Here is a 23,782-nt window from a genome sequence, read left to right as displayed (position 1 = left end):
GATTTGAAAATTTACTGAGGTGAACAGTAGCACAATACACTAAAGTGGGTTTTTTTTGTGTGTGTGTGTGTGTGTATGTGTGTATCCTCTGTATCTGTGTGTGTTAGGTGATGCTGGCGGAAGAGAGAGGAAGCGAGCGGCTGTTTGCGGTGAAGGTCCTGAAGAAGGATGTCCTGTTTCAGGATGAGGACACGGAGAGCGCCATGGTGGAGCGAAGGGTGCTGGGGTTAGCCGGCCGTCCCCACTTCCTCACTTCCCTCTACTGTGCCTTCCAGACTGAGGTACTTATAACTCACAGCCTATAACATTATCATCCAGCCTAAAATAAGTGTCTAAAATAACATCATCATTAACTTAGTATTCAGAGTAATTTTTAGAAACTTTCAATCCATAATATCTTGTTCTATCTGGTCTGTAAAAAATGTAAGACCTCTTCAAAATGATCAAAATGATAGGTATATGTTTGAATAACATTAACATTGTTGTTTTATTCTATAAACTTCTGACAACATTTCAACCCCACTGAAAACATCTGCAATGTAATCAAGAGGAAGATGGGTGATCACATCAAACCAAGCTGAACTGCGTGAATTTTTAATAAATGTATCCAAAAGCAGTGTGTAAGACTGGTGGAGGAGAACATGCCAAGACACATAAAAGCTGTGATCAAATATCCAGGGTATTTATTCCATCAAACATTGATTTCTGAAGTCTAAAACATTAGTAATGTTGCTACATCTTTTTTCATTATTCTGGCCATTTTTTTATTAGTAGTTTCTAGAACAAAACAGCTATTTTCTTTTTACTCAAACATATAGTGAAGTAAAAACAATACTCCATTAGATACAGATACAGTATTTTAGTGTTTAAGTACAGTAATGTAGTAAAAATAATACTCCAGTAGATACAAATACAGTATTTTAGTACTTAAGTACAGTAGTGAGATAAAAATAATACTCCAGTAGATACAGATACAGTATTTTAGTACTTAAGTACAGTAGTGAGGTAAAAATGATACTGTGTGTGTGGGTTGGAGGATACTGTGGGGTTTAGTGGTGTTGAATTGTTCTAATAAAAGTGAAAGTTTATATAATTAATTATCTGTCAGTTAGGTGGAGGTGTGTGCTGGCCTGGATATGAGCTGCAGTTATTATATTACTGAACTGAGCTGCTGCTGCTGCTCTCACCAAGGACATTACTCGTCCTGAGGGGAGGAGTTACTTAATGAGAACAGATTGCTTTTTAAAAATTTGACTGGGGGGGATTATGTAATGTGCCTGCTGCGTGTGCCTATCTAAAGAAGTGCTGATTGACAGGAAGTCTTTATATAATCCACTGCAGTACACTGCTTTAATCATCACCATCTTCAGGACCTTCAAGGTGTTCTGAAAAAGACAGAGCAGTGCTAGGGTGTCCATTTTTCTCTTCTCTAATAACTGAAAAAAAAAACACATTTTCTGTTACAACAACTGAGAAAATAGATACTGTAGATACTGAATCATTTATAATGATTAAATAAATAATAGAAGTATAAAAATTTGTATATTGAAAAAATCGTTAATGGTCAATTGTAGTGTATATACTTATAATAAGCTAATTTCTATTAGCAAGATTTATTAAAGAGCCACTAAACCCTAAACCGTTTTTATTTATTAATAGCTGAAGTGTTCCTTTGAAGTAATACAATTTCAATCCTGCTTAAAAAAAATTATAAACATTTCCTAGCGTTTAAATAAAAATGCTTTTACTGTGGTGATTTCCACCTCTGCAGGTTCAACTGGACATTACAATATGCAGATCAGTTCATCAATAATACCGCCCCCCTGCCGACCTACAACCATCTGTGTCTCACTGCTATCAGAGGCACACTGCTCAGCCAATCAGCTCTCCCTCCTGCCCTGCCTCTAAACCCATACATCACCCAATGCCCCTCACAAACTATTCCTCCCAATGTTTTTAAATTTTTCAAATTTGAGCTAAGGGGTGGAGTCAGCAACAATCATGTGGTTTAGTTACCCTTAAAAATAAGCGATTGCACATTCTCAAAATGAGTGTAGTAAGACCTAAATCAGTGCAAATCACTTATTATTTGGCTTAAATTCGAACACAAGAAATCTTAATAAATTGACTAGTGACGTTTTATAGTGATGTTTATTTTGTGTTCAAATTGCTTAACCCTTGTGTGGTGTTCGAGTCTGTGGGACCCGTTTTCATTTTTCATCAGATGATACTAAAAAAATATTTTTTCTAACTCAAACTCATTGGCATTGGCTCATTTTTTGTGAAAAACATATATCAAAACACACACACATTTATATTACATACAGTATGTTTGGCCAAGGGCTAATAAACATTGCTTCATTTGTAAATTTGAAACTAAACTAATGTTCTACTCATATCTTGAGTTTAATTCATTTTCTTTTACATTTTATTAAAAAACTAATAAAAAAAAGTGTAGCACTTTTTGAAAGAAATGTAACATAAGAAAGGTAAAGGGCAAATATTAACATTACATTACATTACATTACATTACATTACATTTGGCAGACGCTTTTGTCCAAAGCGACTTACAATATTGAAGTGCAAATAATAGAAGAGGTTAAGTACAAAAATAATAGAAGTTAAAAATAAAGCATCTATAGATAGGGCTTAAAGGAGGTCAGAGGGAAATAATGGGATAGAGGAGTAGAGAAGAGGAAGAAGGAGATGAGGTTAGAATTAGTTAGTTTGTTAGAGGTGTTAGGAGAGTAAGTGCTCTTTGAAGAGCTCTGTCTTCAGAAGTTTATTAAAGATAGCGAGAGATTCTCCTGATCTGGTAGTGGAAGGTAGTTTGTTCCACCATTGGGGAACTCTGTATGAGAACAGTCTGGATTGCTTTGTGTGAATGTTTGTTTGGCAAAGCGAGGCGACGTTCATTGGAGGAGCGCAGCGGCCGGGAGGTAGCGTAAGCCTTCAGGAGCGAGTGCAGGTAGGAAGGAGCCTGTACTGTCATCACTTTGTAGGCGATTGTAAGCACTTTGAATTAACCATGTAAGCTGTTTATATTGCTTGCAATTTAGGTGAAGCAAGCGTGTGTAAAGCATTTTAATGTAAAATTGCTTAATTTTGCTGAATTAAATACAAATAACAAAGTAAACGAGTAACAAAAATATGAACACCACACAAGGGTTAATATATAGTGAAAACTCTAAAACTGATTAAGATCATAATGATCTTTATTCCTAAAAAGCAAAATAATCTTACACATGCTTCGTAAGACAAAACTTTTTATTAGGGAAAAAATAAGTATTATTTTTGTGCCTTAAGTAATTAAGCAATCATTTTTTGCCTTGAAATTAGATAATTTCACTCGCTAATATTCATTTATTTATTTTGTTTTGCAGCGTAGTGGAATATGAATAACTAATAGTAGATACCAAATAATTCGTAGCGGATACTGAACAACTATTGGTGTCACTTTCTCGTCCTGTTCTGGTTCTCTCCTGTCTGTTGCGGTGTTTTTCTGGGTCTCCTGTGTGTTCTTTCCCTGCATGCTCCTCAACACGTGGCCCTGTATGTTCCTCCAGTGTCTCCGCCTCAGTCTTTAGTGTTTTCTCCTGTGTTCATTTTGTAACTCTGCCCCCTCGTTACCTATCCCCAGGTGTTTCCTATTTCCAGTTTTTGTTTCCCGCGTGTATTTATAGCCCCTTTGGTTCAGTGTCCCTGGTTGGTTCTGGTACATGTTAATGTCTGTTAGGTTGCTTTGTTACTTGGTTTTCTGTCTGTATAAAAAAGAAAATAAAAAATCTAACTTTAATAACAGGATGTAGAGGAGTATTACTGATGATGTCTGCAGGTAAATGAAGATATTGTGTCTGATTGGTTGAATAAGTGACTGTAGATTGGTTGTATCTCCTGCTGCAGGACCGGCTGTACTATGTAATGGAGTATGTGAACGGTGGGGATCTGATGTTTCATATTCAGATTGTTGGGAAGTTTAAAGAGCCGCACGCAGCGTGAGTACAGCCACAGTGCTTTATCTTCTCTTTATCACGTCTCTCGGGTGTCTCTCCTGGATTTATTATAGACTTATCTTATAGCATACTCTTCCTCCTGCAGGTTCTACGCTTCAGAGATAGCTGTGGGTCTCTTCTTCCTGCACAGCAAAGGCATCATCTACAGGTACTGCCAGAATCACGGCCACACACCCAGAGTACCTTTAACACCTTTAACATTCAACAACAGTGATGATTTAACATAAAGATAAAAATCCTCATTTCTGATAGTATCAGTCAATTTCTGTATAATCAGAGTTTTTACAGCAGTAACCTCTTAAGACCCGAACTCTTGCATGGCATGCATTTTTTATTATTTTTATTTTTTGCTATTCAGGCTAATTGGCACCTGATTAGCATAAAAACAAAGAATAATCTTTTTACATTATATAGTTTCTGAGAAAAATGATGTCCATTTCAGTAGAACACAATGAAGTCACAATTAGTATTGATTTGCAAAACATTTATTTTATGCCTGAACAATAAGTGCAAAACAAAAGTAGAAACAACAGTTGTGCCCCTTTGAGCAATATGGCTCATTTGACGTGCTTCTTCAATACAAAGATAATTTATAATGACTAAATAAATAATAGTAGATACTTAATTTGTACATTAAAAAAAAACATTGGCAAAAACTAGACAGAATACATGCAAATTGTGATGTATATCAGCAAAATCAGCAAAGATCACTGATTATTTGTCTTTAATTTGGAAAAAATATCTAAATAACTTGACTTTTAGTGCCTATTTTGAGTTCACATTGCTTAAAATAAGGTGAAAATTGAATTAATTAAAGTTAAATTAAACGTATTAGTATTAAATTAATCATAATGCCAATGGAACATATTTTTGTGTGTGATTCAGCTGCTTACTATAGTGTAAACTCAAACAAAGTACATTTTTAGAACTGAGGGTACATATTGTATAGTAATATTTAGGAGCTTTATTAAAAAATGTAAGTACATTAAATAATACAAATTTGATTTTAAAAAATTTGATTTTGTGTCATTTAAAGTGCTGCTTCAACACAAAGACATTACAAAGTAAAAAACATAAACATTAACTTTTACATTTACTGTTCATTTAAATTTCTGAACAAAATTGAAACTCTAACATGTTAAACTCTTCTGCCACCACTAGGTGACAGTATAATGGCCTCATAAGAGGACACCAGGCCCTTGTAGAGCAAAATTAATGTTGTGGTCTAGACAACTCAAAATGTGATGTCCACATATGTGGACGCCAGGTCCTAGTTTAATTATTTACCCGGCATGTACATGTGCTGTCTTACACCCCCTCATCAATCTATTTTCATGCCTTTGTGCTCTCGCTGTTAAAATAGCGTCAGAGTTTTGTAATAAATCTAAACACAATGATGGGTGTGGTGGTCTGGAAGTGAGGTGTTTAGTGAGAAGTTTAGTTTAATTTCTGGCACATTGCTATTTTTGTGGTGAGCTCCACTGACTGATTAAAACCAGGACAACAGTCAATTAGCACTCATTAGCAATATATTACCAAAGTTTAATGTGCAGTTTTAATGTTTCATGTTCAAATTCTTCAAAACAAGCATAAAAAAGATTGCTAGTAGTTCTAGCCAACTTTCCTGTTCCACCTTAAATGGTAGCAACATTTTGTTTCTTGTAACACATTATCTTGCCATAGGACCAGTGTTGGGAACCAGAGTAATATACAATTTTTGGTTTATTATGGATGCTATTTTTAATAAGATTCATCTTTTCAGTTTTGCCCAACAAATTAAGCATACTTGTTATGTGTTATTCAGTTTGTCACACTAATAACAGTAAGAAATTAGTTTTTTTTTTTTCCCAGAATAATTGAAGTCATTTTGATGATGTATCAGGTGCTTGAAGTGTTGTCCCAATTCTTAGGCGAATGATTTCACCCCTTACCCTTGTAACTCTGTTCCAAGGGGAAGGGTTACACTTGAAAAGAAGTGTTAGGGCCAAGGGGTGAAATGGGATTGGGCCTTTAGAATCATTTCCAACCATACCATTCAATTTGAGGACCTTTTCAGCCGTTTTTTTTTTTTTTTCAGACATTTTTCAGATGTTTTTCATGCAGAGTGCAGTCTATGAGCTTACCCTCTCTTTTTTTACTCTCTTTCTTTCTCTCTCTCTTTCTCTTTGCCTCTCTGTCAGAGATCTGAAGCTGGATAACGTGCTGTTAGACAGTGAGGGCCACATAAAGATCGCTGATTTTGGGATGTGTAGAGAAGGCATGTTGGAAGGAGACACCACCCGGACGTTCTGCGGAACTCCAGACTACATCGCTCCTGAGGTAAATTCATCTTTAAACAAGCTCACACACAGCACAGCACATCACCAACATCAGTACAGGATCAACACAAACCACACTCAACTCTACAACTACATCAATTACTGATTACTACAGTTTTATATAGTGTAACAGCTAGTTAAAGCAAAAAAAAAAATGTAAACCTAAATGTTAAAACTAAATGTGCGACAAATCAGATTTGGGCATCAAAATTAGTTTTCTTTACTGAATCAAACCAGCTCATTCTTAGTCTTGATTCAGGGTACTGCATGAATCAATAAGTGGCTTTTTTATAAGGTTTTCTATTCACTGATTCAAACTGTCTCATTCACACAGTTAAAAAAGAACCCCCCAGTATACAACATAATACTACTATTACTACTAATAACAATAATAATAATAATAATAATAATAATAATAGAACACAAAATGCAAATAGTTATAAAAAAAAGACCCTTAAAGCTTCACAGAAAATAGCAAAACACTTGAATGAATGTGGTTAATCTATGTTATTTTTGTGTAGTAATATAAAATCAATTTTTATTCGTAAAGTTAAAAATAAAAAAATTAAATAATGATCAGTGATAATAAAAAATAAAATATTTTAAGAGTACTTGTAATATTCAATCAAGTCAATTGATTCCAAAGGATACAGTCAGTAATGTCATGGTTACTTTAAAAAGTTACTCCATTGAAACGTAACTTACTTTAAAGTAAGTTCATTTATGGATTATTCGATTATTAAGTAAGTTACTTTCAAGTTACTTTATTGGTTACTTTCAGGAGCTGCCAATAACACCCCCGCCCACACCTCCACCCCCACCCACTCACACACTGCTACGGCCTTAACATAACAGTTTTTGCCAAAACTCACTTTATTGGAAGCTTCGCTCCACCTTTGGGACTTTGGGACTGTAAGTGTGCCGCTGCAAGAACAAACATTTCGTCAAATTTGATGGTTGTAATGCGGCCGACAGCAGCCATTGTAAGTTCTAGCAGGAAAACTCTAGAAACAAAGTGCAGCAAGAAAGATTTAATCCCAATAAACACGTATGACGATTAGTAATAGTGAATATAGTGTATATAGAGTCTTTGGCGAAAGCCCCGTCGAAGCCCAGGTCCGCAGCGTCTGGAACCTCGCAGATCCTGCCGTACTTGTACGGCGGGGGCGGAGCCTATCCCCAAAAATATAAAAAGATATAATTACCCACAGGAGGATCCTTTACCTGGTTCACGTATTCTGGAAGGAAAACAGTTATAAACAAGCTTGAATAAGGCGTTCAAGATTAAAGTGTTATTTGCTGAGTACGTGTGTATTACAGTAGTTGCGCTCATGTTTTGATAGCATACATTTATTAGGTTCGTTGTATACAAAGTACTTGTATACACTGCTTGAGGCTATTTTAGAAGCGTATGATAAGCGTAACGTTGACGTGATCAGCATGAGAAAACACTGCGGACTAACAATACATTAAGCCTTTGAGGGGCACAACTTTTGGACGCCGTCGTAGCAAAACGCGGACTACGAGTCCAAAGGGAATAAGAGCGGGCACGGCCCGCTGTGCAGCAAAACGCGGACTACGAGTCCAAAGGGAATAAGAGCGGGCACGGCCCGCTGTGCAGAAAAAACTCAGACTATGAGTCTATGAGCATAGGAACGGGCACGGCCCGTGTTGATATCTAGGAGCATAAGGAGTAGGATATTTGAGCGAGCGCGAGCTGTCGTGGCAGTACGTTATAACAGTATATTCATTTGACGTCTGTATAAAAATCTTACAACCGCCTCCAGTTGTTTGCAATTAAATAGATATATTAAATAGATATATAAATAAATAGATATATATGTACATAAATTACTTACTCAAACATCAGGTATCCCGAACAAGATGGGTGAGGGTATAAGAGCGAGCACGGCTCGCGACTGCAGCAGCGCGGACTACGAGTCCAGTGGTTATTAAAGCGGGCACGGCCCGCGATCACAGCAGCGCGGACTACGAGTCCAGTGGTTATTAGAGCGGGCACGGCCCGCGATCGCTGCAGCGCGGACTACGAGTCCAGTAGTTATTAGAGCGGGCACGGCCCGCGATCGCAGCAGCGCGGACTACGAGTCCAGTGGTTATTAGAGCGGGCACGGCCCGCGATCGCAGCAGCGCGGACTACGAGTCCAGGGGTTATTACGAGAATTACGGCCCGAGAATTAAACTTTCCATTATCATTGACTGCTATAACATTTTACTGATGATTGTTATTAGACACCTTGTAAGTCATGATGCGAACAAAGCAAATATAACAGGGGAAGCGAAATTAATGTCAAAACAAATGTCAGGAAGCACCAAATGCAGAACCAAGGACAGACTGTCCTTGGAGAACACCCCCAAAACCAAAGGACCAGGGAAATTAACATCAGCACAAACCATAAGACATAAAGCAACGACAAACCGGATCGGATACTTAACATTGAAGCACGGAATTTGCACAGCAGTACGTCAAAGCAACCCGTGATCGGTAAATGCGCAAAACTTCGGCCACTAAAAAAGTTCTAAGGCAATAGCAACCGCTGCCCACGGCGTTGATGAATATGTTAAAACACGGAATCGTAAAAGTAGAATTTCTGCAAGAAAGGTACATGCCAATCATGAAACAAAACATAGCACAGGCAACACAAAATTAACCCAATAAAAGGCAGCAAATCACCAGAATCAGACCAGGTACGGAGTCAGTGCAGTCCACGAATCACGTAATCGAGAACCTGTGCAGTACTGTACATACAAGCAGCATCGGACACGAGTCCAATCAAGCAGCGGAGCGGGCACGGCCTGAGACAACAACGCGGACAGCGAGTACAGTAAAGCATTAGAGCGGGCACGGCCCGAGACAATAAACAACGCGAACTGCGAGTACGGTAAAGCATTAGAGCTGGCACGGCCCGAGATAATAAACCACGCGGACTGCGAGCCAGTAAAGCATTAGAGCGGGCACGGCCCGAGATAACAAACAACGCGGACTGCGAGTACGGTAAAGCATTAGAGCTGGCACGGCCCGAGATAATAAACCACGCGGACTGCGAGCCAGTAAAGCATTAGAGCGGGCACGGCCCGAGATAAACAACGCGGACTGAGAGTACGGTAAAGCATTAGAGCGGGCACGGCCCGAGATTATAAACGATGCGGACTGCGAGTATAGCAACCATTAAAGCGGGCACGGCCCGAGATAAGAAACCGCGCAGACTGCGAGCCATTAAAGCATTACAGAGCGGGCACGGCCCGAGATTATGAACAACGCGAACTGAGAGTACAGTAAAGCATTAGAGCGGGCACATCCCGAGATAATAAACGATGCGGACTGCACGTACAGTAACCAGCAGAGCGGGCACGGCCCGAGATAATAAACAACGCGGACTGCGAGTACAGTAAACCATTAGAGCGGGCACGGCCCGAGATAATAAACAACGCGGACTGCGAGTACAGTAAACCATGAGAGCGGGCACGGCCCGAGATAAGAAACAACGCGGGCTGCGAGTACAGCAAAGCATTAGAGCGGGCACGGCCCGAGGTAAACAACGCGGACAGCGAGTCATTAAAGCATTAGAGCGGGCACGGCCCGAGGTAAACAACGCGGACAGCGAGTCATTAAAGCATTAGAGCGGGCACGGCCCGAGATAATAGGCAGCGCAGAAAGCGAGACATTAAAGCAGTAAGTAGAGCAGGCACGGTGCGAGACAATAAGCAGCACGGAAGCGAGTACAGAAAAGCAATTGAACGGGTACGGTCCGAGATAAGAAGCAGCGCAATAGGCACTTGCGACGAGCAAAACAGCTGCATAACAAAGCTTTATAACAAAAAACGTATTACAACCAATTATGAAATTTACAAATTGCGCCACTTCGACAAAATAACTTAAAACAAATGAAACAGTCAATACAAATCACCCAATACGAAAAATTATTAAAGCAGCTCCATAACAAAAAAGTGCCACAATACAAATATCAAATACAGTGCTTCTAAATTAATGTGTAAAATACGAAGGTATATAAAATGGAGAAAACGGCACCCATAATAGAGCCGGTTCCAATAGGTGACTTCGAAGAGTCGGCTCCTGAGCCGGATCGATCGCGAACGACACATCAATAACATTCGGCAACAGTAAAGCCCAAGACCGATAAACGAACCATAGGAGCGTCGCGAGAATGAGATCACAACAAACGAGGATTAACCAAGTACACTAAGTTTATTTATCATCGAACAAATTAGGTTTTGGTGCTGCATGAACGAAACACTTTGCAAGCAGTGCCTGAAGGGTCAGCTCCACTGAGGCGTGGGCGTGTGTGTGTGGACAGTAGGAAGGGAGCAGGCTATCAGCGCCACATTGCTGGTTCAACAAAAAAACCCAAGTTAATTTCGAGCACTAACGTAAGCAACACAAGCAGGCGTGCGGAGCGGCAGAAACGTAAAAAACGGAGGGCGGGCGCGGGGCTAAAACTATCGGGTGCCAGCAGGAGCGGGTTTAAAAACAGCCATCCAGCCCAGACTTCTCGAGCGAAGCGTACAAACTCAGCCACAGGCACCGGACAGAGCCGTGGAAAACGCAGAAACACCAAGCAACTATCCGAACACCGCCGAGAAAAGCCTCAGCACTAGACCAGAACGCCACAGAATCGACACTGAGCCGAAACAACCAGCACGATTCAGCACACGGCTGCGAGCCGAGACAAAGCATCGGAGCAGCAAGCCTCGAAGGCAAGCGCGACACGGTCACGTGATCCAGCAAAACAGGAACCCAGACCGCCAACAGCAAACACAGCGAGGATCCAACCAAAACGCCAGCGATAGAACAGAGAGCAATACAAACCAACATGGATCCTACGAGCAGGAAATCGAGCCAACTACGAACGAGCAGCCACGCAGACGGGCGAAAACGGCAAACTGAGAGCAGGCAATGACAAATGGCAGAAACACCATGAAGCCACGCGGCAACGACCGGCGCCCGAAAACGTATGTCAGCGTCTGCAAGCAGGGGAGAACAGGTATGAGGGAGGTCTTTTAAGGACAGGTGGGAGTTGGTGATTGGCTGAGAAAAGTGGCGTGATTTCGAGTTTCCCGCTAGAACCTACGCGGAGCTTTCAGTTCCAGCAATAAAGTGATGACTGTGTTAATACTACTTTTATCCCGGGCGCCGAGTGCCGGTGTTCTGTCGAATTCTCCTACCTTGTCGAACCGTGCTGCCCCAATGTATATTTAACTGTAAAAATACAAAAGAAGCACTATTTTAGGGCATGTACCCAGTGATATTGCAGTAGATGTACGTTATTAGATTTGGATTGCATAATTCATTGTACCATGGCAAAGTTATAGTAAATATAGCTCATTACAAACTGCTTTTGTATTTTATTTATGATAATAAGTGTAATTTTTAGTTTCCATTTACACTTTTGTGCAATGACAGTGCGTCCAGGTTGTTTAATGCACACAAACCCCCCCTAAACCAGATTAATTATACATAAAACAGGAGAAATAATTAAATTGTGTAGGTCGGCGCATGCGCAGTACGTTTGGGAAGCATGTATCCCCACATCACTCCTAGGGTCATGTCTGCAGCACTGGGCGTCTGTGAGCTGATGTATCAGAACCGAGTCGCTGCGCTTTCCTCCAAGCGCGCTGTGATGTTACTCGGCAATGCTGCATCAGCAGCAGCTCGAAAAGAAGCGGTGGCTGGCTTCACATGTATCAGAGGAAGCATGTGTTAGTCTTTAACCTTCCTGGTGTGTTGGGGCATTACTAGTGATAGAGGGAGTCCTAATATGAGGGTTGGGTAATTGGCCGTGTAAATTGGCGAGAAAATGGGAATAATTCGAAATAAATTATTTAAAAAATACTACTTTTATCCTAATTACTGGCTTTCGACAGAGGTCGCGATGCTCAGGGGAGCTAGTTTCCACCGTTACTTTGTGGACTAGAATGAGCTAAAATGTTCCTTCCACTCGTTCTGGGGTTATACCTGAACTTTGGTTCTTTTCCAGTGGAAAGATGAACAGAAACTGGATTAAAGTGAAGTACTGGGAGTTTATTGTAGGCTAAAATAAAACGAGTGGCTGTGCTAAAACAACAAAATTGAGAGATTTTGAGAGAATTTAAGGTGGTGCTGCAGCACCTAGGTGACTAAACACCTACAATACAATTCCCAGAATACATACATACATACATACAAGGAAAATAACAAAAAAGTAATGCAGTTGGATAAGTAATTTTAATCTGATTACTGGATTGGAAATATTAGAAATGTATTACTGAAAAAATGGTCAGATTAGAGACGTCACTGGATAGAACAAAGAAAAACTCAGATATTATTAAATAATCTGGAAAAAAATGCATGTGTTTTTTATACGTCTGTGTTGTGGATATTGGAGGGGGGGGGGGGGGTGTGTGCATACATTGCGCATCATAGGGTAAAGTGGGTCCAACAGCTGTTGTCTGCCTAGATACCACAGAGAAACAGCTCCTGATTGGTTAATTGTCTGTTGTGGATGTACATAGCATGCAGCCCTAAGTGCCCAGCTGTCTGTCTGTCTCTGTCTGTCTGGTAGAGAGAGTCTGTCTATGTTAAATCACTGGTGGTCAATCAGCAAAATCACACGCGCGTGTGTGTGTATGTGTGTGTGTGTGTGTGTGTGTGGACGTGTGCATGCGTCAGCACGATATCATTAAACCAGTATTTAAAACCACTGCTATTGATTCATTATGTAAAAAAACAGAATTGATCCTCATGTCCCTGTCATTTTACACAGACGCCATATGTGTCCCTGCAGGCCAGGAAATTAATCTCTCTTACCCTTGCTCTCTCTTTCTCTCTCTCTCTCTCTCTCTCTCTCTTTCTCTCTTTCTCTACACACACACATTTACATTATCTCCGCATTATCACACTCCATCACTGGGCCTATTGTCGCTGTAGGAAACAGCCTTTATCTCCCACACAGCAGCTTTACAGCAGAAGGATGAACCCTCTGATTTTAGTGCCTTTAAATTGGGCCATTAATCATGATTTTCTGTCATATCGTTTAGAGTTTTTCTCAATTATTTCCACACATATTTTAAAAGCATGCCTCATACTCTCAGAACTCTAAACACACACATCAACAAAAAAGAAAACACAAAAAACATTTGTTGGGATATTTAGTTTTGAGATGACACACACAAACCATCATTCAAATCATGTAATATAACAAAACATGACATACAACATAACATAATCATTTATAAGAACCACTTAAACACTTACAGGGGTTGGACAATGAAACTGAAACACCTGTCATTTTAGTGTGGGGGGTGTCATGGCTAAATTGGAGCAGCCTGGTGGCCAGTTTTTAATCATTAATTGCACATTATTGCACCAGTAAGAGCATGAAGAGTGTGAAGGTTCAATTAGCAGAGTAAGAGGACAGTTTCACTCAAAATTATTGCAATGCACACTATAACATTATGGGTGACATACCAGAGTTCAAAAGAGGACAAATTGTTGGTGCACGTCTTGCTGGAGCATCTGTGACCAAAGGCAGCAAGTCTTTGTGATCAAGTATCAAGAGCCACAGTATCCAGGGTAATGTCAGCATACCACCAAGAAGGACTAACCACATCCAACAGGATTAACTGTGGACGCTGTAAGAGGAAGCTGTCTGAAAGGGATGTTCGGGTGCTAACCCGGATTGTATCCAAAAAACATAAAACCACGGCTGATCAAATCACAGCAGAATTCAATGTGCACCTCAACTCTAATGTTTCCACCAGAACTGTCCGTCGGGACAATACATTATTGTGGTTTCATTGTCCAACCTCTGTATGTGCTCAATGTAAAACAGTGTAATAATTAGAAAACACTTCTTCTCCATTAATCATAATGACTTATAATGACACAATGTTATAACATCTCCAGAACATCAGGCATGTCTAGTGGAGCGTTACCATTAGGCAGTGGTTAGTATCTACCAAACAGGCTCCAGGAAAGGGCAAGGATGGTCAAGGCCTCATCATGCTAATGAAGGTCCATGTAATGGTTGCCCGCATTGCTAACAAGAAATTAGCAATGTTGTATAAGTCTAGTCACCAGAATTGCTAACACAACTTTAACGACATTGGTTCAGCCTGGTCGACAGCATTCCTCAGGTAACTTTAGCAACCTAGCTGACATTGCTAAAGCGGTGTTAGCGGAGCCTAATTTCCAGCATTACTAGCGCTGTATTAGCATCATTTGACGAGCTAACATGGCTTTAATGACATTGGATTAGCCTGATTGCTGGCATTGCTAACAAGGCATTAGCAATATTGCATAAGTCCAATCTCCACCATTGCTAACACAACATTAACAACATTAAATTAGTGGTCATTTGGTCACTGTCATTCCTCAGCTTTACCATCCTAGAGTAAGTCTGGCTGCCGACATTGCTAATGCTGCATTAGCAATGTTGGACGAGCCTGGATGCTGACATTGCTAACAGGGCATTAGCAATGTTGTATAAGTCCATTTACCAGCATTACCAACATGACTTTAACTTTTATTAGCCTGGTTGCCGACATTGCTCAGATAGCCTTAGCAACCTAGAGTAAATCTAGCTGCTGACATTGCTAATGTGGTGTTTGCGATGTTAGAGGAAACTGGTCGCCAGCATTGCTAACGTGGCTTTAGCATTGTTGGATGAGCCCAGTTGCCAGCATTGCTATCAGGGCATTAGCAATGTTGTATGAGTCCACATTTAATGACATCGGATTAGCCTGGTCGCCGCCATTGCTAATGTGGCCTTAGCATTGTTGGACGAGCCTGGTCGCCAGCATTGCTAATGCGGCTTTAGCAATGATAGATTAGCCTAATTGCTGGTATTACTAAAACAGCATTAACAAAAATGGATGAGCCCAGTCGTCAGCATTTCTAACTCTAACTACATTAGCATTACTGGTAACCAGCATTGCTAATATGGCTTTACCATCATTGGCTGGGTCCTTTTGGCAGCATTGCTAACATGGCTTTAGTGACATTGGATAAGCCTAATCACTGGCATTACTAAAGCAGTGTTGGTAACAGTGGATGAGCCCAGTCATCAGCATTTCTAACACAAAAAATCTGCAAAAAAAATACAAAATCTGCTGCCAGGGTTGAAACACTGAACTGAAATTCTGACCTACACAATATTAGGCAGTTGGTTTTGGCTTAATGTAATGGCTGATCAGCGTACATACTGTAGATATTCATGAATGTTTATTTAACAAACCTTTTTCTAAGTATTTATTTAGGTTTATGTGTGTTATGTAGCCGTATGAATGCTGGGCTTCGGTAAAACTCATTGTCCAGATTATACCCAAGAGTTATTAATATGTTTGTGCTTTAAAAGAAATGTGTTTGTGTTTTCATTTGTCAGATCGTAGCGTATCAGCCGTACGGTAAGGCTGTAGACTGGTGGTCGTATGGAGTTCTGCTCTATGAGATGCTGGCTGGACAGGTAAGTTAATGTAGAGTAATGGTGTAGTTTTTCAGAGTATGATGATCCTATTTGGGATTAGAATAAAGTATCAGTCCATTTTTCTTGAGAATATACAGTACTAGTCAGAAGTTTGGACTTCTCATTCTCTGTTTGTCTTTATTTTTTAATTTAATTTATTTTCTACATTGTAAATTAATATCAAAGACATGAAAAAAATACAAGGGATACATATGGAATTACATTGTCACAGGAGCCAAACACAGAACAGACAAGCGGATAAAAAAAAATAATTTATTAGATTTATTAGGACTTTAGAGAGGACGATTAGAGTAGTCAAGGGCTGCCAGAGCAAGAAGCAAAATGGCAGCATAAAAAAACAACATACCAGAGTGTTACAGGCAGAAGGTCATAGACAGGAGGTCCAAAACAGAGCAATAGGGCAAGGCAAAGGGATAGTCAATACACAAAAATAGGTCAGAACCAAAAGAAGTTGGTTTAAATTAGTTGTAATTTCAATGCAGCGCCTCTAAGTGTCGCCAAATGACAAAAACACAATACATACGTACAAAAAACATACGTACGCCTGAAATGAGTGCTGAAAAGTGCTGTGGGGAATCGCACTTACTCAAATTCAAGTCACATTAAGTACATCTGACCGTGAGCGTGAAATATGGTGTACGCAATGTTTTTGTGCGTACGCACCTTTAGTACATGAGGCCCCAGGTGTGTGCAATCAGTAGGATGGCGAATCGGAACGCCGATGAGTCATGTGATCCACCATGTCCAGAGAGTTGAGTGCAGGTGTATTATGGGAAATGGAGTTTGTTTCTGGAGAATTAGAGACTGTGGCAGGCAGACAGACAGTGACTAGACTGACAAACGTAGTAAACTATTATCCCCCCTCCACCAAACTTCACACTTGGCACAATGTAGTCAGACAAGTACTGTTCTTCATAGTAACGTGAATTGTCACAGCTGGAGCTTCACAGTGTGAAGGAAAAGCAGCAACTATATTGTTCCTTCAAGACGCTGAGAAAACTATTCCAGGTGACTTTCCCTCATGAAGACACTGAGATTAAAATCTCACCAAGAGTGTGCAGATCTGTCCTCAAATATAAATGTGATATAGTACATATTCTGGTTTGTTTAACACTTTTTATCTACAAAATAATTCCACATGTGTATCTGTAAAGCTTTAATATAGTCTTCAAATATTGACTGGTACCTTTCTTGATGAATGAAATGTTTTACAATCTGATATTTACAGTTACAGCCCTGTCAGTTCTGACCCACATCTTTATATCCTGGCGGGCAAATGCGTGTCAATGTGTGAGCATATAGGATTCTCCAAAATCAATCTCAGTGTAAACAGTGGGAATATACACAGGATTCACTGCAGTGTTTTGATGCTGGACTTTTATTGCAACTATTAACAATTTATTCAGATTAACTCTGCAGGCTGCAGGCTATGAAATGTAAGTTGTTGGGTTTGAACAATACAAATTGTGACTTTGGACTATTACAGCATCTGGAATGGAGCACCTAGTCATGGCATTAAAACTTTGCAGACAAATAAATGAGTGTTAACCAATTCTTAATCATTAGGGCAGGGGTCGGCAATTAAGTTTGGCTGTGTCCAGATATTTTCCAAGCCATTAAGTGGTGGGCCACAAAAAAAGAAAAATCTGTTTTGGAAAATAAAGTGTAATAGAATGAAGTGCTACAGACTAGTAGCTCTCCAGCCCAGAGGGTTGTTGAACCCAATTGCAGAAAAGTTGATCTCAAAGCAGGTAAGCTCAAGAAGAAAGAAAAAATAAATAAATAAACACACCGTTCCTCAGATTTGACACATTCACACAGCCATGAAAAAATCTGATTTAAGTCATGTCAGCCTGGTAATGTAAATGTAACCTGGGTTTTATGTTTGATAGAATGTGATTCAGTCTCTCTCTCTCTGTCTCTCTTAGCCTCCGTTTGATGGGCTGGATGAGGAGGAGTTGTTCCAGTCCATCATGGAGCAGAGTGTCTCCTATCCCAAGAGCTTGTCCCGTGAGGCTGTCGCCATTTGCAAGGGGGTAAAAAAAAAAAATTAACTGACAGCAGCATTTACTGTCTGTGCTTCTGTTCTGTCAGGCTAGTATCCCATTGTGTGGCAGTTTATTCAGGCACAGAATTACCGTATTGCAGTTCTTAGTGTTACAGAAAAGGGTAACTTGCTCTTATGACCTACAACACTGCAACCAGCTAATCAGCCAATCATTATACAAAATATAAGTGAATGTCCAAGAGACAGTAGGCCTGGAGAGAAAGACTACACACTGATAGTGTGGGTTGCAAATAAATACTTTTTGCTTAATTAACTAATAAATTCTGAAATGTACTACGAAGAACAACTTTACAAATGAATCAGTATATACAGCTCTGGAAAAAAATAAGAGACCACTTCAGTTTCTGATTCAGTTTTTAGATTTTGTTATTTATAGGTTTATGTTTGAGTAAAATGAACACTGTTGTTTTATTCTATAAACTACAGACAACATTTCTCTCAAATTCCAAATAAAAATATTGTCATTTTGAGCATTTTTTTTTTGTTGCAGAAAATGAGAAATGGCTGAAATAAAAAAAAAGATGCAGAGCTTTCAGACCTCAAATAATGCAAAGAAAACAAGTTCATATTCATAAAGTTTAGAGTTCAGAAATCAATATTTAGTGGAATAACCCTGGTTTTTAATCACAGTTTTCATGCATCTTGGCATCATGTTCTCCTCCACCAGTCTTACACACTGCTTTTGGGTAACTTTATGCCAGTTCAGTTTGGTTTGATGGCTTGTGATCATCCATCTTTCTCTTGATTATATTCCAGAGGATTTCAATTGTAAGTCGCTTTGGACAAAAGCGTCTGCCAAATGTAATGTAATGTAATGTAATGTAATTTGGTAAAATCAAAGAAAATCGTCATTTTTATGCAGTTTTTTTTCCAGAGCTGTATTTTAAATTAAGGCTACCTCAGTCTAGTTTCTGTACAGTATTGAGGTGTGGAGCAGTGGAACTAACTGTGGTCTCTGAAATGATGGAGCTCCATCCAATACTTTTGGGATTTTGGAGTTTGGCTGTTGGGAATGAGTTGGGATAGAAATTAAATCCTCATAGCAATGCTCCAGAATCTGGCAAAAGAAAGGCTTCCCTAAATAGTAGAACAGTGAATTATTTTCAGTACTCTTGATTTCAGAAGAACCAATCACGCTGATGCTCCAGTATGACCAGCATGACCCTACTATCTCTCTCTCTCTCTCTCTGTTTCCAGCTCTTGACTAAGAACCCAGGGAAGCGTCTGGGTGGAGGAGAGGACGCAGAGAGAGAGATCCGGGAGCATCCGTTTTTCCGCTGGATAGACTGGGACAGACTGGAGAGACTGGAGATCCAGCCCCCCTTCAAACCCAGAGCGGTCAGTACTAAACATTCCTGCAGATTCATACTGAAATCCATGCTTAACTACAGTTACTGTAATACTGTTAAAACTACACACACCGCAGATTCATACTGGATTAACAAAACATGTCATCTGCTGGTGTTGATCCACTGTGTTTTATTATCGTATTAAAGTCTAAAGTCAGTGAATCTTACAGCACTTCATGCTTCCCTCTGCTACTGACAACTTTTATGGAGATGCGGATTTCATTTTCCAGCAGGACTTGGCACACTGCCCACACTGCCCATAAAATGTACCAATTGGTCTTATATAGTATTCTAATTTTCTGAGACATTGATTTTTGGGTTATCATTGGCTGTAAGCCATAATCATCAACAATAAAATAATTAAAGGTTTAAAATAGATCACTCTGTGTGTAATACATCTATATAATATATGAGTTTCACATGTTAAACTGAATTACTGAAATAAAGTAACTTCTCAATTATATTTATATTTAGTAAACTACACAATTAAAAAATAGTAATTTCTTTTCATGGGCGATGCTATGCCCATATCACTACTATTGTGAACCTGTTGGGAGAAATGGTAGGGGAGAACGGAGGTGGGCTAATTGACAAAATTTTGTTTCACTACACCACAATACTATTTCATATTGGATTTCTCATTTAACTCTCCTTTAAATTTCACCTCTGACATCTCCTTTAAATATTAACTCTCCAGTTTGTGCTGTGTAGTTTTTTGGGGTATGAATTTGAACATATTTAATACTCAAGTCAGCTGATTGTGATTTTTTTTTTTTTTTTTTTGCAGGGAGGAAAGAAAGGAGAAAATTTTGACAAGTTCTTCACCTCCGCCTCCTCCGCCCTCACGCCCTCCGACCCGGATGTTCTAGCAGCCATCGATCAGGAAGATTTCCAGGACTTCACCTTCATAAACCCGGAATTTCCTTCTGCCCCCCTCACCGCTGTTTGAGATCACAAACTCTCAGAGACAACTTAACTTAACACTACCTACACTTTAACCCTAACCCTACTTACCCCATCAGTCCTGACTCTGACTCTGAAATGAAAACAACAGTGCTGAGTTATTACTGGAATTGTGAATCCTTTATGAATCGTTCTTTAGTAAATAATAGAGATCAGCAAGTGAAACTGCTATTGTCCGAGAGAATCAATATGTTCCATAAATATCAACAACAAACTTCTTATATATATATAGAGTATATAGAGTATTCTTATAGAGACTATCAGGCATTATTATATATTATATACATATATAGGCATATTTGAATATCTCTTAATGAGAAAACATTAAAATCCAGGATGTCACACTTTAAAAAATTAAGTCAGAGCGAGTTAAAATTGTACGTTTTTTCAGTTTACTGATTAACTACTTATATTTTCTGTCATTCTGCATCTCAGTCTGATCACCTCTAAAACATTAAATTATTAAAAAGGCACTAAACCCTAAACAATAACCATAACCATAAACCTTTCATAACCTTTTAAACAATTTTATTGAGGTCATTTCTGCCTTTGCAGCGCCCTCTCAGGTTCAACTGTGGCATTACTGCCCAACTGGTGATCTCCAACTATTTGTGGCTCGCTGCTATCAGAGGCACACTGCTCAGCCCTCTCCCTCCTGCCCCGCCTCTAAACCCATACATCACCCAGTACCCCTCCTATTTTTTAGCATTTTTTCAAATTTGAGCTGAGGGTGGAGTCAACTAAAATCAGGGGTTTAGATACCCTAACCCTTGACATCATAATATACAGTACCATTCAAAAGTTAAGACACACTTTCCCATTCAGTGTTTTTTCTTTATCTTAACCAATATTTATACTTAATTAAAGCAATCAATAAACAGTTTGTATAACACTTGAGCATGCCTCCAGACCTAAACATAATTGAGCATCTGTTGGGCATCCTCAAACAGAAGGTGAAGGATCCACCAACTCTGTGATGTCATCACAGGGATAGTACACTGGGGCTGACAACTACACACTGATGTTGAGCGAGGGGACAACTTGCCCAATATGCAAACAGATGATGCCAGGAGCCAATAAGAAAAGTGTGATGTTTTCTTTATTAGGGTTGCACTGCCCAAAAGCACTTTTAAGTGCCAAAGTAAGGTCTGTTCATAAGGTGAGTTTAAAGAGCCACTAAAACCCTAAACCATATATTTTTCATTATAAGCTGAAATGTATTTTTCTTTGAAGTAATGAAAGTCCTGCTTAAAATAAAAAAAACCCTCAAGTTTCCTAACCTTTAAAAACGCTTGAATTCTGGTAATTTCCACCTCTGCAGTGCCCTCTCAGGTTGTGTGTGTGCTATAGGCGTGGACACATGCAGTGCAGATCAGTCAATCAATAAGACCACCCCAACTGACGTCCAACCATCTGCGTCTCACCGCTATCAGAGAGGCACACTGCTGTTGCTGCAGCTCAGCCAATCAGCTCTCTCTCTCCTGCCCTGCCTCTAAACCCATACATCACCCAGATCCCCTCCCAAACTACACCACTGCACTCCCATTTTTTTAGCCTTTTTCAAATTTGCGCTGAGGGTGGAGTCAGCAAAAATCAGGGGCTTAAGCACCTCTTTAATTCACAAAGGCAGTTAGGTTATGTTGACTTAACATGCACTCAATAAGTAAATCTGACAAATCAACTGTATTTCATTACAAAAATTTGACTCAACTCAAATTTGTCAAGTAACTCAAGCTGAGGGGGCGCAGACAAAGCCCCCACAGACTAAGTGTAATTCACTAATGTCTTTAAAGTTAAATTTAAAAAATATTTTTCAAAATGTGTAATCAGTTACTGCATCAGTTTAGCTCGGCCTGACTTTAATTTTCTACAGGTGTAGGTTGTACAGATGGTGGTGTCACTTATAGTCAGCTCAGATTGTAGCTTTGTATTAGATTTTTTTTTTTTTTGTAGTTTTATTTTCTCTGTGGACTAAAGTGGAGTGAGTCTCATTCGACTGACTTGAAGAAAACAACTGATTTGTATCAGCATCGTCTGTCCTGCTCCTCAAATTCCTCTGGAATATTGCTGTATGAAATTGCATGAAAACGCATATTTCACTTGATTCTGTACATGCTTTATTGAAAGCCTTTGAAGCAGAGTTTTCTAATGGGATAGTAAGAATAATTTTTGTTATGTTACTTTAGTGCATGATGTGTAGAAATGCCTTTTCTTGTGCTCAATAGTCAGGAAGCCATTTCAGATGCATATATAATGGCTTCCAAATGTATTCATACCCCCTTTGAATTAAGTCAACTTACAGCCACGAACTTAAATGTAGTTTATTGCGATATTAAGTAAGTAAGTCAAATCAGAAAAGTGTGACTCTGAAAGCCCTAAGCAAATCCAGTGCAATCGATTGCCGTCAGAAGTGACTAAATTAGTTCATAAAGTCCAGCTGTGTGTAAATAAGTCTTAGTATAAATATAAACAGCTGTTCTGTGAAGGCCTTAGTGGTTTGTTAAAGAACACTAGTGAACAAACATCATCATGACCAAGACCAAAGAACTCACCAGACAGGTCAGAGATAAAGTGTTAAGTCAATATGTTTAAAGAAGGGTTATGTAATAAAACATATCCAAAGCTTTGGGTAACTTAAGGAGATTTTTCAGATTGACCAAGAGCACTGTTCAGAGAAGCAGCCAAGATGCTCATGGTCACTCTGGAGGAGCTGCAGAAATCAACAGCTCAGGTGGTAAAATATGAAAGACATAAGAAGTTCCATTTACAGGACCTTGTTGAGGGCACTGCAAACATGATGAATGGCAGAAAGGTGCCCCTTTATTTAGTGGTACCAGAGTAAAGGGAGCTGAATATTTCTGTACTGTCACAATGTTAAAAACTAAGAAAAATAAGTACAGATTTGTACCTAAAAGAGTACAAAGCTTGTCGCTGGGGCTGTACCTTATATTTAGGTACAAAAAAGTACCTTTCAGTGGAAGTCCTTTTTTGTACCCATGGTTTTTATGCCAGTAAAGATTATAAAGATTATAAACATTATCATCAACTGAATATGTGTCAGGAACTTGATGATCCAAAATTGTCTTGCTTTGAAATAAAAAAATGTATAATTAAAATATATATTTTTTATTAGTACAGTGATGCAGTATACGGAATGTACCTTTTGGCTGGTTAAATGGTACAAATCTGTACTTATTGCTGTTAGAAAAGACTTTGTACTTCAGAGGGAACAAATCTGACCCTGTAAAGACCAATATTGTACTTTTGAGAGTACAATTATGAAGAGTGTACCTTTGAGTACAAAAAAGTACTGATATTGTACCTCTGTTTTTTAGAGTGTGTATCATTTTTGTTCCCCTTCATAATTATGTGCTACTTTGTGTTGGTCACTTAAAATCCCAATAAAATAAAATACATTTATGTTTGTGGTTGTAATAGCACAAAATGTTAAAAAAAAAGTTAAAGTGGTCTGAATACTTTTGCAAGGCACTGTACTGTATTTTCATGTTCATAGTTTGTTACAGTTTTCCATAGAGTGCCAAAGCTGAGGTCTTTATCTTTTCCTGTAATT

General features: G+C 39.2%; 1 protein-coding gene across 1 annotated transcript in view; it reads left to right on the top strand.

Annotated features, from left to right (window-relative positions):
- prkcg (protein kinase C, gamma) overlaps window positions 1-23,551 on the top strand; it is a 62,152-nt gene extending 38,601 nt beyond the window's left edge. Inside the window, exons 10-17 of the mRNA XM_049480617.1 lie at window positions 108-281; window positions 3,904-3,995; window positions 4,099-4,161; window positions 6,194-6,332; window positions 15,730-15,810; window positions 17,760-17,867; window positions 19,097-19,237; window positions 20,036-23,551. Coding sequence (XP_049336574.1) covers window positions 108-281; window positions 3,904-3,995; window positions 4,099-4,161; window positions 6,194-6,332; window positions 15,730-15,810; window positions 17,760-17,867; window positions 19,097-19,237; window positions 20,036-20,197 — 960 coding nt within the window. The 3' untranslated portion in view covers window positions 20,198-23,551. The remainder of the gene's footprint in view (window positions 1-107; window positions 282-3,903; window positions 3,996-4,098; window positions 4,162-6,193; window positions 6,333-15,729; window positions 15,811-17,759; window positions 17,868-19,096; window positions 19,238-20,035) is intronic.
- The last annotated feature ends 231 nt before the right edge of the window (window positions 23,552-23,782 follow it).

This window comes from Astyanax mexicanus, chromosome 6, assembly GCF_023375975.1.
Source record: "Astyanax mexicanus isolate ESR-SI-001 chromosome 6, AstMex3_surface, whole genome shotgun sequence".
Taxonomy (NCBI): Eukaryota; Metazoa; Chordata; class Actinopteri; order Characiformes; family Acestrorhamphidae; genus Astyanax; species Astyanax mexicanus.
This window is presented reverse-complemented; position numbering and strand designations above follow the sequence as displayed.